Raw genomic sequence first — 17,139 nt, forward strand, 5'->3', positions numbered from 1 at the left:
ATGAAATTATAATCAGTACTAATAGGCAAATAATTATTAGTAAACCTAGAAAAGACCAAACATTATAAACTTTTGACTAACGTTGAACCAAATATGCACAGGTTTGGCGGATTCAGGATGGAGAAAAAAAGGGGGCTAAACAGTGAACGTATAGGATTAAAGCTAGAGATTAATAAGGATTTAAGGCTAATTAATACTAATTTAATAGATAGACAAATCAGACTCGGGGGGCTGAAGCCCACCCAGCCCCCCTTTGGATCTACCTCTGGATGTGTCGCTACATTCATATTGAAAATGTTTTGTAACAAGAATTGGTCAAAGTTGCGGAAAATGTCAAGTGAAAGAAATGTCTTTCTTTATAACTTACGTCTTCTAAAAAAGGAAAATACAATTGTTAAAAAGGGGAAAAAGTACAATAGGTGATGTAATATGTAAGTAAATCTCAATTAAGAGGTCTATAACATGTCCTCTAAACCTATATAGAATAATAACACAATGGTTAGATAAAATGTGAAGTTGCATTTGAGATGGGATGGCTAATAAAATTAATGCATATAGTTGAGGATTGCAAGAGTGGTTTTTTTTTTGTTGGCTATAGTAGCCAAGAGAGCGTATGACTAGAGTTGTATGGCTATGTTTTTTTATATCTACTTTTAATTATAAAGCAAAGAAAGCACTACAATAGATATATCTCAAGTGAGGACAAATGTGAGATGTCATATAGTCCTCTATCGCTATTGTAGTAGGCTAAGGTGATTGTCCCTCTCTATGATAATAGCGACTAATAGGAACTCATGTACACCTTTGTTAGGAATAAAAAAACAAAATACAATGCCAAGCCTCGTCTCTTCTAGTACAATTATGTATGGTATATATTCATTGTGATTCTTTTGGGTGTAGTCAATAAATCATTCCCCATTATTTTTCATTGGATGGCAACAATGTTTGTATCTAGCTAATACAATAGTGGATCACATAAAGATCCAAAGTTAAGGGACAGGTGGAATATACTTGATGGTGTATAACAACGTAAACTAGATCAAACGTTTTTTAAATAAAATAAAATAAAATATTTTTTGCACTTGCCTCCTCAACAAAATTCTTCATTTAAATACATGCATAAATCTTGACAAGATAATCACATTATGCTCCATAATTTTGTACTCTTTCTGTTTTCAATTGGAAGTTGTTCTAACATTTTAGGTACATAGTTTTTTTTTCTATGCACCTAAATGTAAATGACATCTACAAAAACCAAAACAACTTACAATTTAGAACGAAGAGAGTACTACCTTCTACCCGTACAAATTTGGAGCGAGCAAACTCCTCATCATTTTTAAAGCTACAATCATACTTTCTCAATCCCTAAATTTAGGACCCAGTTTTTTTTTAAAGTTTAGCAAGATTTATAGAAAAATAGATAATATCCATATTTACATATCAAAATATATTTTTATGAAAATATAGTTCACTAATAGTAATCTAAGTATACTTATTGCATACCATAAATATTAGTATTTTTATCATATTTTATCTTTTTTTATAAAAAAGGTTTGAATTGTTTTCAACAAAAAAAATTGTAAAATTTGACGGAGGGTCTCATGGTTTGATGCATTGCAAACTCCGACCAGCAAAAAAAAAAAACCCCGAGGACCACCTCCCTCCTGTCACGTGCCAGGCAGCGCGTCACTCCTCTGACTCCGACCATCCCCCTCTTCCTCCGCGAGTCACCCCCACCTCCGCCCGCCGCCCCGACCCACTCCGGTCCGGTCCGGGGGCTGTCCTGTCCGTCCCTCTGTCGGCGGTCGCTGTTCCCAACCAAATCTTCCTCCCCCTCGTCGTCAGCCAGCCAGCCCGCCCCCCTTGACCGTCACCGCCTCCACCCTCTCCCTTCTCCCACCCGCGCCGCCAACGCGGCTGATCCTCCTGCTCCAAGAGCCTCCAACCCTACCCCCTCGCTCCCCACCTTTCCTCCGCCGGGGGCCCGCCCATGGCGGAGATCGAGGTGGTTTCCGAAGGCGGCGGCGGCAGGCGGGACGAGGACGAGGAGCGGCGGCGGCGGCAGGAGGAAGGTGCGGGGCAGCCGGCGGACCCCGTGGTGGACGTGTACTCGGCGGCGGCGTACGGGGACCTGGAGCGGCTCCGCGGCTTCGTCGAGCAGGGCGGACCCGCCGCCGCCGCGCTCAGGGAGCCCGACGGCAACGGCTACCACGCGCTCCAGTGGGCCGCGCTCAACAACTACCCGCACGTCGCGCTCTACATCATCGAGGTCGGCCTCGGTCTCCGCTTCCCCTGCCGCTATCCTGCTTCCTATTCGCCGGCTTCGAATTTGGGTTTATCCATTCCAGCGACTCTTGCTCGCCTTATAGCTTCGCTGATGATGGGGATTGTTCGGTTTTGCCGCAGCACGGGGGCGACGTGAATGCGACGGACCACGCGCGGCAGACAGCGCTGCACTGGGCGGCCGTGCGTGGCTCCACTTCCGTAGCAGATGTGCTGATGGAGCATGGCGCCAGGGTCGAGGCCGCCGACGTCAATGGATACCGGGTATGCGGCACCCTTGTCTTTCTGGATGTACAACTCGAATTTCAGTTTTGTTGCCCCATGTTTGATGTACAACTCGAATTTCAGTTTTGTTGCCCCATGTTTGTATTGGGTTTATTAGTACCTGATTGGTCAGGATACCATGAAAACGCCCTCTGCGATAGTCTGTGGGGTGGGTTTTATAGAGGTTTATTACAATGTTTGTTTGACCATTATAGGGTCTGTGTTGATTGCCGTCTGGTTTGCTGAATCAGGTGTATGGGTAGTGTGTTTCAACATTTATAATTATATCTAGAAAATCCAGTAGAAAAATAATAAAGCACTCATAGAAAAATAATAAAGCACTCATCGGTTCCAACTTCCAGCTAAAAGCATTATCTCGTGAAGTAGCAGCCATCTTGCTAGTGCCATTTTGTTTCACAATAAATCATTTGCAGCAAGAGCAATTGTAGATTAATTTTGCTATTTGTGCTGATAGGCAAGAAATGGACTTGAATAGATAAAAAGAATAAACATATGTTATTACAGATTTGCAGAAATTTGCTTTTAGGCTGGCTAGCTCTTCTTTGGAGCAGCCTTTCAGCTTTCCTTTATTGTGGATGGAAAAGATTATATGTTCAGTTCCTAACAACAGGCAAATCATCTATATGGTTCAAGCCGAATCTTCTGTTTGACTGTTCCCTGCTTTGATTATTATGTCAGGCAGTCCACGTTGCATCTCAGTATGGCCAAACATCATTCTTGCATCACATCATCTCAAAGTACGGTGCAGATTTTGATGCTTTGGACAATGATGGGAGGAGCGCTTTGCACTGGTACACGATTATTGATTAATACTCTACTTTCCGAATGCATGCTTTCCTTCGTTTAGGTACCAGTTTCACCCTGAAAATGTAGTATGCAGTTTAATATGATTTTCTATATTCTCTTCAAATTGTGTCTCAAATTGTTCTCATGGTAAAGGATTCATTCAGAAATTGTCTTTGCACTGCTGTGTATGTATATGATATAGTGCTGTGTACTCAGTTGTCTGATTGAATAATCTCAAAAAAAAGTTGTCTGATTGAAGGACTGGAACCACCAGTCCTGAAGAGTCAGTTAATTTACTATCTACCTGACTTTTGTGTTGAGACTTCCATTCATTGGATACTTTTATCTACATTTCCATGTTTGACGTAATGTAGCCTTATTCTATAATGTTACAGGGCTGCCTACAAAGGAAACGCAGACACAATCAGATTACTGCTATTTATGGATGCTAATCAAGTAAGGCAAGACAAAAATGGTACCTGCCTCTTTTCTGTGGTATTTAGTTACATTTTTTGTCTACTTCATACATCTCTTCATTTACACATGTTTCTTATGCTATGAACAATAAGAATTGTGTGAATACTTTTCAAATATCTACGTTTTTAATTGCGTGTAGTATGCTCTCAAACCTATAGAAAAAATTAGGATGAATAATTAATTTCCCTGAGAATTATGGATGGCTGGGAATGTGGCCTTGTTATTTTATTTCGCTTAGGCAGCTAGGTTGGTATATAGTATTTAAGCTCTTTTTGTGATGCCATGCAGGTTGTACCGCTTTACACTGGGCTGCTATAAGAGGGAATTTGGAGGTTTGCACAGTTCTTGTACATACTGGTACAAAAGAAGAACTCACACTTAAGGATAGTGGTGGGTTAACTCCTGTGCAACTTGCAGCAGAAAAAGGTCATCGGCATCTTTCCAATATCCTTGTACGTTTACTCTGGCATTCTTATTTTCCTATTAATAATTAACCTCTTTCTCCTGAGAAATTACACTGCATGCTACCATTCAATCTGCTTATACACCAGTGCATCTAGGTTTCTGCTGTTGTAAATGATTGCAATGGCATGTATTCAATGACGTTTTCTTTCCCCTATTCTATCCATTTTCTTTTGTCCCCTGTTCTCCAAATATTCGTTTGGTGTGCGTTTTAGGTACTGACCTTTTCAACTCCACTAACAGAATAATTTCTCTGCTTGTAGTCTAATGCTACAAAAGTAAGCTTTGAAGACAAGTTCTTCCCTGGGAAATCGAGGAAATTTGGATACGCCCCTTTCTTGTTTGCTTATCTTGTCGTCTGCCTCATCCTTTTCCTAAACTCGATTGTATTTGGTGAGCATTTTTTGGGAGTTTTTGTTGTTTATATTAGAATTAGGGATCTTTGTTTTCATCAGACCTGATCATAAAATCTCTGCAGCACCTAATTTTTCTAGGATCACTGCTACTGCTGGTCTTTGGTCTTGGGCTGCCGTATCACTTTTCTTCGCATCACAAGTAATGTTCTACAGAGTTAGCAGGTAGCTTATGTTACATATTTGTTTATTGTACGGTCATACCATTTATGTGCACCTTTTGCAATTTCCTGACATGCTATGTTTGTTAGTCTTTGTACACTAAGTAGCTATAATAATACCTTGATGTATATAGCCATTAGAAAGATGACTGACTGTTGGGTAAAATGAATTTGTTCTGAGAGTATGAGACTCACGGAAAGAGATACGACCATGTATTTGATGCATTCTTGCTAGTGTGGAATTCTCCATTTTGAAGTTTTAATCTCAACATCTGAACACCTACTTTTATAAGTTCAGCAGATTATTTTGTTCTCATATGGTCCCTGTTCCATGTTTAAGGTTTGTGTTCTTTTGCTGTTTTGACAGAAAAAATCCTGGCTACATCAAAGCAAATTCCAAGCGATCTGATCCAAAGGTAAAAAAATGTTCTACCGCTGTTGTTCAAAGACAATGTTTCTACAAATGTGCTTGAAGGAACTGCCTTGTATCAATATTTATAGAATCTTGCTGTGTCATTTCAAGGAACAGATAAAACATGTTCCTTCAGTTTGTAGTTGATACCATATTATCATACTACAGTACATGGAAGCTAGGAGTTTCTCGGATTTGGCATTGTGAGTTGTGACCAACAGAAGTTCTGTAGTCAACATGTTGAAGACTGACTAAACATCATTTGGGCTGTCAAACCATAGAAAGTTGTTTGCACAGTTTTTTTTGGTCAGTAGATAACTATGACAATTAGCGCTTTATTGCAGGAGCCACTTATGGAAATTGATCTTACCAATTCCTCTACATGGACAGGCAATTGGTCTCAGCTATGCCCTACTTGCAAGGTACTAGGAAAAACTCTTCATCATTATTCTCACTTCTGTTATCCCCCCCCCCCCCCTCTTTTGTCTTCCATATCATTTTAGTATCTCTTGTGGAGATGGCAATTTGTGTTGGAAGCAGAAGATGATAGCATATATGTATATGTTTCCTTGTCATGTTACCTGCTCTTGTTTTGGCTATAAACCCCAACTATGTTTATTTTTACTGAATGGGTAACCTTGCTACCAGATAATTCGACCTATGCGCTCCAAACATTGTCCAACTTGTAAGCATTGTGTGGAGCAGTTTGACCATCACTGCCCATGGATATCAAACTGTGTCGGAAAGGTATAAACATTAATTTGCAAATTTTCTCTTATTGTGCCTTAACTGCCTGTTCTGCTGTTCCAATTGGCTTAGGAAACATGTTCTGGCTAGGCACTAATATTGGATAATATTTGGTCTTTGAAAGAATGCTTATCGCTAATGGGAATACACAGTTGCTTCACGCTTAGGATTCACATAATTGTGTGTGCACTTGGATTTTTTCATTTTGAAATCTGACTGATAAGTATTCAGATTGTCAACTTGAACCTCATTGTGATGCCATACATACATGATTCAATTGTATTCTGCATGCAGCTCTTTGAGACTTGATAGATTTTCCATCAGTCTCCTAATTTGAGCATTAATATATCTTATATTGCGTTGTTTATGACTATAGCATTAAGATAATAGGAAAGTATGTCGCTGTAAATTTAATGGTATCATTTTTGTACTGTGAGAATTTATTAGCCAAATTATTGGCAAAGATTATAAACTTCAATTTTTGTTTCCGTATGCGCCTTATAAACTGGGACAGAGGAGGCCTTGTTTAGTTCTGATTTTTTTTTTTTGGTTTTGAGTACTGTAGTACTTTCGTTTTTATTGACAATTATTGTCCAATCATAGACTAACTAGGCTCAAAAGATTCATCTCGTGTTTTACAGACAAACTGTGCAATTAGTTTTTTTTCGTCTATATTTAATGCTCCATGCATGTGCCACAAGATTCGACGTGACAGGGAATCTTGAAAAGTTTTTGGTTTTTGGGGTGAACTAAACAAGGCCTAATATTTTTTTTTTCTTGCAGCAAAATAAGTGGGATTTTTTTGTGTTTCTTTGGATGGGGATAGCTACATCCTTTCTGGGTGCTGCTGTTGGATTTCACAGTAAGGACGTCTTTAAACAATTCTCTCTCTCTCTCTCTCTCTATATATATATATATATATACAAGTGGTATTCTACACCCTAGGTGTAGAATACTATTCTACACCGAAGTGTTATACTGAGCAAAATTCAGTATTGTTTAGTATTCGTGTTTCAGTATTTTCATGGTCTTGAGTGTTGGACAAGATGGTGTAGAATAATATTCTACACCTAGGGTGTAGAATAGCTATATCTCTTCCTTTGCTTCGAGATGTACTTAACAAGTCAAGGACATTTGATGCCAGGACTTTGGACAGAGCCCATTATACTCTCATCTTCAGAAACATGGATGCATTTCATGGTGACAAAGCATCCTGGTGCTGTATTGTTCATGTTTCTGGATGTCTTCTTGTTAACTGGAGCTCTTATTCTGACTGGAGCACAAGCAGTACAGGTAAATTTTTGCCTGTTTGTTAGTAATTGCAATTTTGCATATTTTCAACAAACACTCCTGGGTTATCAGAGCAGCATTCTATTTGTCTCTATGCTGTATGATCAAATTGTGGTCTCATGCTCTGTGCTACTTTGGACATTGGGAATAGCAAAAGGGCATACAGTTTCTATTTTGTGCCTCATAAGATTTGTAGCTAGGCTGTTTAGAGAATATGCTTCTATCATTGTGAAACCGAACAACACAATTTCGTTGAACTCAGTTTGCTAGAACAAGTCGCAAAATGGAAGTTAGGCCACATACCCGCACTGCATATTCGCTTCAATGAGTGCATGTTTTCATAACGTGTATGGTTCACCCATTTATTGCAGATAGCACGGAACTTGACAACTAATGAGGTAGCGAATCGATCTCGCTACACATATCTTCGAGGGCCTGATGGGCGTTTCAGAAATCCTTACAGTCGGGGTTGCCAGAGGAACTGCACTGATTTCCTTATCAATGGATACAGCAATGATGAGGAGATTGCATGGCCAACACTTCAACAAACAGTTCAGGGAAGATAGAGGTACTGATCGAGGAAACAAAAGTTCAGTGGCAGATTATATGCCCAAGATCCCTGAAAAGCACATGCTTTCATCTTAGTGCTGGGAAATATTTCAGTTTGTTCAGACAATGGATTGACAATGTTGTGAAGATCGACTTCCTTGGGTCACATTCTGAGTGGCTGGCGGCACCCTTTCATACAGGTCTTTAGACGGTGCTGTGGATCATGGGATTGTTTGATACTGCAGATTGTTCGCATGCGTGGGTGTGCAGTATGATATCTTTTCCCTGGCTACGACTTCGCTTGGACAAGCCAATTATTTATGTTGTCGAGATGAGTTCTGATAGAGTGATAGATGTGAATGCGGGTTTTATGATCTCTGTAGTAAATTGAAATCACAATCTTTACTCCATTCACGAAATATACAGGGGGCAACAGGGCAAAGTACAAGCATGCACCATATTGTGGATTTTGTCTTGTATTATATTGACCAATAGCTGACTTCTGTTGTAGTTGCACATTGGTTTACCAATGACGTTTAGCAATCCGGCAAGGATGATGAAACTGCAAAAATCAAATGACACATCGGCTGTTGACGTGAGATACAGTTTGACGGCAGTTAGAGCCCAACCTGATGACAGCGGCATAGGAAATTAGGACTTTTTTTTAATGGCCCACAAAGAATTCTCTCTATTGTGCTTTTTTATCATCAATTATCAATGTAGAACTAAACCTAACCATTACTACATAAAGATTAATGGTGGCAGCTTTTATTTTATGAGGTGGATATTGTAACCGTCTCCAATCCATCCAAGGTCACGATAAATGCATGATTAATGGATGTGATTGCTTTTGTCCACCTTCATATAAATTGATTAAAATGAATCAATAAAAAGAAAAGGCCCGCACCGGCCTAGATCTGGATTGTGCATGGGCCTCGATCTCGCGCCGCCACAGTCGATCCGCTCGGGTAGATCTGCTGCCCCATCGTCGCGAGCACCGCTACAATACTTGTTTTTTTTTTTTCTCGAATACGCAAAAAGTTTGCGCATCATTGTATTAAGTAGAAGGGCGTTTACAAGTGCGCTTTGGCGCTGAGTACAGACGGCAAGGGTGGAGGGTGGTTTAACAGCAACCTACAGTACAATTCTCACCTCCCCCCCTCGCAAAGAAAGCGGACTACTCACGAATCAAACAACCAAGGTGCCAGGCTCCTTCAATCCAAAGGTCGGCGTTGGCCCTGATGATGCTCAGCAGCTGGGTAATGTTGGAGGATGTGTTACGAAAGCACCGAGCGTTACGCTCCTTCCAAATCTCCCAGGCTACTAACGCGAAGAGGGTGTCGGCTCCTTTCTGACGTTCACCGTGCCAGCGCACCCTCCAACGGTCCCACCATGCAAGAAGGGTCTCATCGCCGACCAGAGACGCGTCGGTTCCAAGGACGGAGAGAATGGTCCACCAGACCTGACGCGAGAATGAGCAAGAAGCCACGATGTGGTCGATAGTCTCTGGTTCTTGGTCGCATAGGTAGCAAATGTCGACGACTTGCAGACCGTGGCGTCGCCTCCTGTCCGCGGTCCAGTGCCGACCTCTGATGGCAAGCCAAAGGAAGATCTTAACTCGGAGCGGAGCCCAAGTTTTCCAAATCCTCGAGCAGCCACGCACCGGGAGGGAGGCCGCGAGGAGAGCACGATAGGCTGACTTAGCAGAGTATTGGCCGTCTGGCGTCCATCTCCAGACGAGAGAGTCCTCCCCGTCACCCAACTGGCATTGGGAGACCGCATCCCACAACTTCAGGTAATCCGAGATGGCCGTGGAGGTGATCCCCCCCGAAATCTGGCGAACCCACGCACGCTTTGAGAGTCCAACAGCGACCGTTGTAGACTTGATATCCCTCTGACTGACGAAGGCCAAGAGAGCGGGTGCGATGTCCTTGACTGACTGTTTCTGGATCCATTTCCCCGTCCAGAAGGCTGTTGTGCACCCATTACCGAGCACTGTGTACGTCGAGGCGTTGAAGAAAGCTCGGAATTCGTTGGAGGATGCAATGGGTAGACTGGACCACGCCCTGTCTTGATCCACCTTCTGCAGCCAAAGCCATCTGGCTTGTAGGGCGATGGATGTGAGTCGCAGATCCGGGATGCCCAGACCCCCAGGTCCGTTGGTCGACAAACAGTGGGTCACGCGACCATGCACTTCCCCCTAACTGAGCCCTCTTTTCCGGTCCATAGGAACCTGCGGCATATGCTGTTGATTTCGTCTAACGCCCAATGTGGGAGGCCGTCCGCGATGATGGTGTAAATGGGAATGGCGGAGAGGACGGACTTGATCCAGATGAGCCTGCCGCTCCTCGCCATGAGCGGCCCATGGCAGCTGGGAAGCCTTCTTTCGATGACGTCTATGGTGGACTGAATCCGCGCTCTTGGGATTTTTTTGGTACTCAGCGGCAAACCAAGGTACGTGATGGGGAAGTCAGCTCGGCGGCAGCCCAACACCTCCTGCAGCTGCGGCAGGGTGTCCTCAGTCATGTGGATCGGCGTGATGGAGCATTTGGCAAGGTTTATCTGCAGACCGGACGCTTCCCCAAAAATTCTTAGTATTTCCTTGACCGCCCTCGCCTCCGTCACATCCGGGTACATGAACATGATGACGTCGTCGGCGTACAGGCTGCAGTGGTGCCTGATCACCAGCACTCCGATGGGCCTCAGCAAATTCTCCGCGGCAGCCGTGGCGACCAGCCTGGCGAACACCTCCATGGCGATTATGAAAAGCATCGGCGATAGCGAATCCCCTTGGCGGACACCTCTCCTGTGGCTGATGGCGTTACCCGATCGACCATTGAGAATTATGCGCGAAGTGGCCGTGGACAGTAGAGTGGCTACCCAGCGGCGCCAACGGTCGCCGAAGCCGAACGCCTGCAAGGTGTTCAGCAGGAAGGGCCAAGCCACGGTGTCGAAAGCTTTGGAAATATCAAGCTTCAGCAGCGCCATGGGGGTCTTTTTTTTCCTGAGGTAAACGGCCGCACGCTGGACGAATTTGAAGTTATCGTGAATTGTCCTTCCACGGATGAAGGCGTTCTGATTCGGCGAGATCATGTTTTGTAGCAAAGGCGCTAGACGTGAAGCGAGGAGCTTGGACACCAGCTTCCCAAAGCTGTGAATCATCGAAATTGGCCGGTAGTCCCCCGGAGTGGCGGCGTCTGGCCTTTTGGGCAGCAGGATGATCAAGGCGTTGTTCAGCCTTTTGAATGCGCGGCTATCTCCGAAAGGGAACGCGTTGACGGCAGCCAGTACGTCCAGTTTGATGTGCGCCCACGAAGATTTGTAGAACAAACCGGTAAAACCATCAGGCCCCGGAGCCCTATCGGAAGGCATCTCACGCACGGCCACCTCAATCTCCTCCTCAGAGAAGGGCAGGTCCAACGCGGACAGGTCCGAGGGCGAGATCCCAATCGCTTGGAAGTCGATCGTGAAAGAAGCAGGACCGGCTTGACCAAACACGCCTCGGAAGTGGTCGAAGATGGCCGCTTCCATTTCATCGTGTGAACTGCAGACCGCGCCGGTGTCATCTCTAAGGCGGCTGATCCCGTTCCTGCGTTTCCTGCCCCTGGCCAGCAAGTGGAAGTATTTTGTGTTGGCGTCCCCGTCAGCGAGGAAATGAACTCTTGCCCTCTGGCGCGCCATAGTCCGTTCCAGGGACGCGAGGCCTAGGACCTTGAGCTTCAGGTCCTTCCGCAGCTGGTGCTCGCTGTCTGACAGCGCCCGGCGTTCAGCGGTCTGATCCAAGCGAAGGATGATGGAGCGTGCCATCAGCATCTGTTCCCGTATATTTCCGATCCTGGACGCCGCCCACCGCTGCAACTCAATCTTTAAATTCCTGAGCAGCTCGTCAAGGCGGCGCAGCGGGTCTGTGGTGTTCGGCGCACATGTCCAGCCTCTGACTACGGCGTCCTGGTACCCCGGCATTTTAGGCCAGAAAGATTCGAAGTGGAAGCGCTTCATGTTTTGGAAGGACAGCTGCGTCTGCAAGAGTAGGGGGCAATGGTCGGAGGCGTCAGAAGAGAGGGCCTGCAGATGGCAATCCGGGTGCATGGCCTCCCAATCCAAGGAGACGAGCGCACGGTCCAGCCTCACCATGGTGGGCGACCGACGTTCGTTACTCCAAGTGTAGCGTCTTCCGTGCAAATGGATGTCCACCAGCTCCAGTTCCGCAACCGTCTGCCGGAACCGATTCAGGTTGCGTCTGTTGATTGCGCCATTGCTCTTGTCTGCTTCGTCCAAGATTAGGTTGAAATCTCCAATGACCGCCCACGGTCCGGCGCACGTATCTCTGACGGCTGCCAGCTCTTCTAGGAATAGCAGCTTTTCTCCATCGTCTTGGGGCCCGTAGACAACCATGAGCCACCATGGTGGACACACAGTGTCCGGTCCTGTGTGCACCTTCACTGTGATGGAGAAGCAGCCAACGTGAACGTCATCAAGACGAATGTCCGGCTGCTGTCCAGCCACCAAGATACCACCACAAGTTCCCGCGGCCGGCACGAACGCGTAATCAACAAAATTCATTCCAAGAAGAGAGGATACAAGCATTCGGGATACAAACGATAATTTAGTTTCCACAATACAAACAACATGCGGCCTCTCAGACTGGACGAGGGTGCGGACAGAGTCCCGCCGCGCACGACCATTTAAACCGCGCGCATTCCAGCATAGTATCGTCGTATTAATCATTGTATTACAACCAGGCTACGACGCTCAAACACGCGTGACGCGGCGACCCGAGGAGCGCAGCGAGCGAGCCTTCCCAGGGAAAAGCTCCCGCATTGCCTCGACGTGAGACTCCCTGTCGCTTCCCTCGAACAGAGCATCAAAGTCGTGCTGGCTGCGTTCACCATTCTGTGCTGGCGCGATACCCAGTCTCTGCATGATGAGAATCTCTCCACGCTTGGCCACCGGCACCTTGGACAGCGGCTGCGCAACGATCCTTCTGCTACACAGTGGCATCTTTACAGACGAGTCGAACACCTTTGTCGGCAGCAGGGGCGAGGTTGTCTTCTTGAGTACCTTCGACGCGAACCTCCTCAGGCGGCCGCTGAGAGATCCAAAAGCCGGTGCTGCGGTGCTGTCTTGCGTTGCAGTCGGTGTTTGGGCGCCCTCCTCCGGACCCCTGACGGCATTCTGCGGCGAGGCGAGGGCACCCCTGACGGCGCTCTTCGGCGTGGCGAGGGCCTCACGGCCGTTGCAAGCCATGCCGCGCGACCCCTACCCGCCGCTGGCTGCGCGTGGCGCAACGGGGCTGAGTCCGTCCGCAATGCTCGAGCCCAAGCTCCAGTCCTCGGCGGACCCCCCCTCGCCTTCGGCACGCATGGAGGTGCAGCTTTCGCGCGGCGCCATGGAGGCTTCGGGCGGCGTAGCAGGGGATGGCGAGGGAGTCGACCGGGTTGGGACACCCTTATTGATTACAGGATCTCAATCACAACACTGTGGATCAATCTGGCTAGCATATGAACACAAGAACGCATGAACTGAACAAGAAACGCAGGGGAAACCGACAGGGTGACAGCGCCCCTTTTCGCTCACAACAAGTTGAGATACAGAAGTGTTTACAACCAACACTTTTGCATTAACACGCTCACCAAACATAGGACTACTTATACCAGTAGTTTACACACACAGTTTTCAAACACAAATTTCAAATAAACTGGATACAAAGGAGGCAGAATGCAACTGCTTGATGTATGATGCTCCGTGGGCGCGATCACCACGTCCACCTTCAACAACCGTTCCCGCCTTGCCTCAGTTTGAAATCCTCAGCGCCAAAACGCTTAGCCAGCTCAGCACTTGACTTCAACACATCATCATGCATCAAGATTACACCCAACATTCTCCCCCTTAAGCTTGATGCTCCGCAAGCTCCCTCACACCCAGCATATGCCTCATCTCTCCAAGTTTGGTCACTGCCATTCCTTTTGTCAGAGAATCAGCTTTCTGCTCTGATGTGCCAATCCACTTCACAGCAATCTGACCCTTTTCCACACACTCTGTGATGTAGTGGAATTTGATCTCAATATGCTTGCTTCGACCATGGAACATAGGATTCTTCATCAGCTGTATTGCAGACTTGTTATCAACATAAATGGTCACACACTGCATCTTCTTCTTTGTGAGTTCACTCAGTAATGTTCTGAGCCACATGGCCTGCATTGCTGCTGCTGTTGCAGCCATGAATTCAGCCTCACAGCTAGATAGTGCCACTGTTTTCTCTTTGTGTGAACACCATGTGATCAGTCCTCCATTCAGATAGAATGCCATACCTCCTGTGCTTCTCCTATGCTCCCTGTCACCTCCATGATCACTGTCTGAATATCCTATCAGAGTTTCTTCTTTTTCTTCTCTAGTGTAAACTAGACCATAATTCAATGTTCCCTGCAAATATCTCAATATTTGCTTGACTACATTCAGATGTAATGTAGTAGGTCTCTCCATGAATCTGCTAGCCATTCCAACTGAAAAAGCTAGATCAGGTCTAGTATGCAGCAGGTATCTCAAACATCCCACAATCCTTCTGTATTCAGTTGCATCAACAGCTGTTCCCTGCTTGTCCTCGTGCAACACTACTCCTGGATTGATTGGCACTTTAGTTGAGTTGCAATCTGTCATCCCAAATCTTGACAGAACTTTCTTGGCATAACTTGTTTGCTTGACTGTAATACAATCATTCTCCTGCTTGACCTCTATCCCAAGATAGAATGACAACAAACCCAAGTCACTCATCTCAAACTCAGATGTCATTTGCTTCTTGAATGTTGCAATTTCTGCTGGTTCACCACCAGTCACAATCAAGTCATCCACATATACACCAAGTATCAATCTGCATTTGCCAACTCCTCTTGTATACACTGCTGCCTCACTAGCACATTTCTTAAACCCCAATTTCTTCAGACAACTATCAAGCTTCAGGTTCCAAGCTCTTGGTGCCTATTTAAGCCCATACAAAGCCTTACTCAGCTTGTACACTAGCTTTTCTTTGCCTTTCCCAGCATACCCATCTGGTTGAGACACATACACATCCTCCACAAGATCACCATTGAGAAAAGCTGTTTTAACATCTAGGTGATGCACCTCCCAGCCCCAGTTAGCTGCCATTGCCAGAAGTAACCTCACTGTGTCCAATCTAGCCACAGGAGCAAACACTTCATCATAATCAACTCCATGCTTCTGAACATATCCCTTGGCCACTAACCTTGCTTTGTGCTTCACTATCTCTCCTTCTGCATTTCTCTTAAGTTTGAAGACCCACTTCAGTCCTATGGATTTGTGCCCAACTGGCAACTTCACCAGACTCCAAGTCTTGTTCTTGTGAATTGACTGGAGTTCACTGTCCATTGCTGCTCTCCAGTTTTCATCATCAGCAGCCTCCTGATAACATGTTGGTTCTTCCATGACAGTCAGCAGAGCATTCACCTCAACATCAGAGTCTGAAGCTAAATCCACTTCTGCTGCTTCCTCATAGACTTCATAGATGCTCCTATACCTGACTGGTCCATCATCATGGTCAATGTCCATGTTATCATCACTCAGTACTTGATCTGAAATTGTTTCAACATTTTCAGAACTTTCTCCCACTGAGACTTGATTGTCAACAGTACCTGACTGAGTTCCACTGTTTTGCTGCATAGAATCTTCTCCATTCTCGAAGAAGTTATCAAAATGATGCAGTTCCTGATTATCACCATCATTAGCATCACCATCTTGCTCAGGTGCTCCCCCTGAAACATCTTGTGGTTCATCAATATGGTTATCACCACCATAATTTCCACCCCAGTATTGCTGTGTTGATTCACCATCATTTTCTTCCACAGCAAACTCTGAACTTTCTCCAAATTCAGCACTCTAGTTCCAAGGCACATTCTCCTCAAACACTACATCTCTACTCACCACTATTTTTCTGGTCTGTGGGTTGTAGAGTCTATGTGCTTTGCTTCCTTCCTCAACACCAAAATACACCATGGGTGTACTCCTGTCTTCAAGCTTTGACAAATGTGCCTTTGCTGTTCTCACATGTGCTTTACAACCAAACACTCTCATGTGACCCAGCTATGGCTTTCTACCACTCCAAGCTTCAAATGGTGTTCTTGAACCCATTGGTCTTGTAGGAAGCCTGTTCAAGAGATGAACTGAGTGCCTCACTGCCTCACCCCAAAATCTACCAGGTACCCTCATACTCTTCATGATTGACCTTGCCATCTCCATAACAGTTCTGTTCCTTCTCTCAACTACTCCATTCTGTTGAGGTGTGAATGGAGCTGTCAGCTGCCTCTTGATCCCAGCATTCTCATAGATCTCCTTGAATGCTGCTGCAAGAAACTCTCCACCTCTATCTGATCTCACACACTTCACCTTGTATCCCAAAGTGTTTTCAGCTTCTGCTTTGAATTTTGCAAAAGCCTCAACAGCTTGGTCTTTAGTCTTAAGAATAGAAACTGTCATCCATCTTATACAATCATCAACCATTAGCATAAAGTATTTACTTTTCCCTTCTGTTTCTGGAGTTATTGGCCCACACAAATCTATGTGTATTAACTCAAGTGGTTCATCAGCCCTCCACCTTGACACTTGTGGAAATGAACATCTAGTTTGCTTTGCTACTAAACATGACTGACAGACTTGATCAGGATGATCTATCTGTGGTATCCCCCCTGCCATCTCCTTATCAACAAGCATTTTCAAAGACTGAAAATTAACATGACCAAGTCTCCCATGCCAAAGCCACGACACATCATTCACATTAGCTAGCAAACTCACTGGATTAGCTGTTTTCAATTCAACTTTATACAGTCTGTTCACTGATCTCTGAACCCTCATAATCATTTTCTCAGGATTCTTTTGTGCTACCTCAATCAAATTATCATCCATGAGTACTCTATGTCCAATTTCAGTTAGTTGTCCCGAGCTAACTAAATTGCTCTTCAACTTTGGAATATAATAAACATCATAGAGTACCCACTGATCCCTAGACTGACCCTGAAACACAATTGAACCCTTCCCCTTGATCTCTACAGATGACCCATCACCGAAAGTAACTTTACCAGCTACAGTAGGATCAATTTCTCTGAACTTTTCTCTATCACCAGTCATATGATTACTAGCACCATTATCTAAGTACCACACATCTCCATATGACACTCCATCACTGGTGTAATGAAGTTCAGGACAGATTTTTACCTCATTCAGAGTTAACTGACGATCGTCCGACAATAGCTCTTCTGACAGTGTC

The 17,139-nt window shown here is 45.2% G+C and overlaps 1 protein-coding gene across 1 annotated transcript; it reads left to right on the forward strand.

Annotated features, from left to right (window-relative positions):
- LOC8058587 (probable protein S-acyltransferase 23) lies at positions 1,704 to 8,464 on the forward strand. Its single transcript, XM_021461504.1, has 13 exons — positions 1,704 to 2,269; positions 2,407 to 2,547; positions 3,247 to 3,359; positions 3,750 to 3,829; positions 4,120 to 4,283; positions 4,557 to 4,686; positions 4,772 to 4,871; positions 5,235 to 5,283; positions 5,624 to 5,701; positions 5,928 to 6,026; positions 6,810 to 6,888; positions 7,171 to 7,319; positions 7,688 to 8,464. The coding sequence occupies exons 1-13, from the start codon at positions 1,991 to 1,993 to the stop codon at positions 7,880 to 7,882; spliced, it is 1,656 nt and encodes a 551-aa protein (XP_021317179.1). The 5' UTR covers positions 1,704 to 1,990; the 3' UTR covers positions 7,883 to 8,464.

This window comes from Sorghum bicolor, chromosome 5, assembly GCF_000003195.3.
Source record: "Sorghum bicolor cultivar BTx623 chromosome 5, Sorghum_bicolor_NCBIv3, whole genome shotgun sequence".
Lineage (NCBI taxonomy): Eukaryota > Viridiplantae > Streptophyta > Magnoliopsida > Poales > Poaceae > Sorghum > Sorghum bicolor.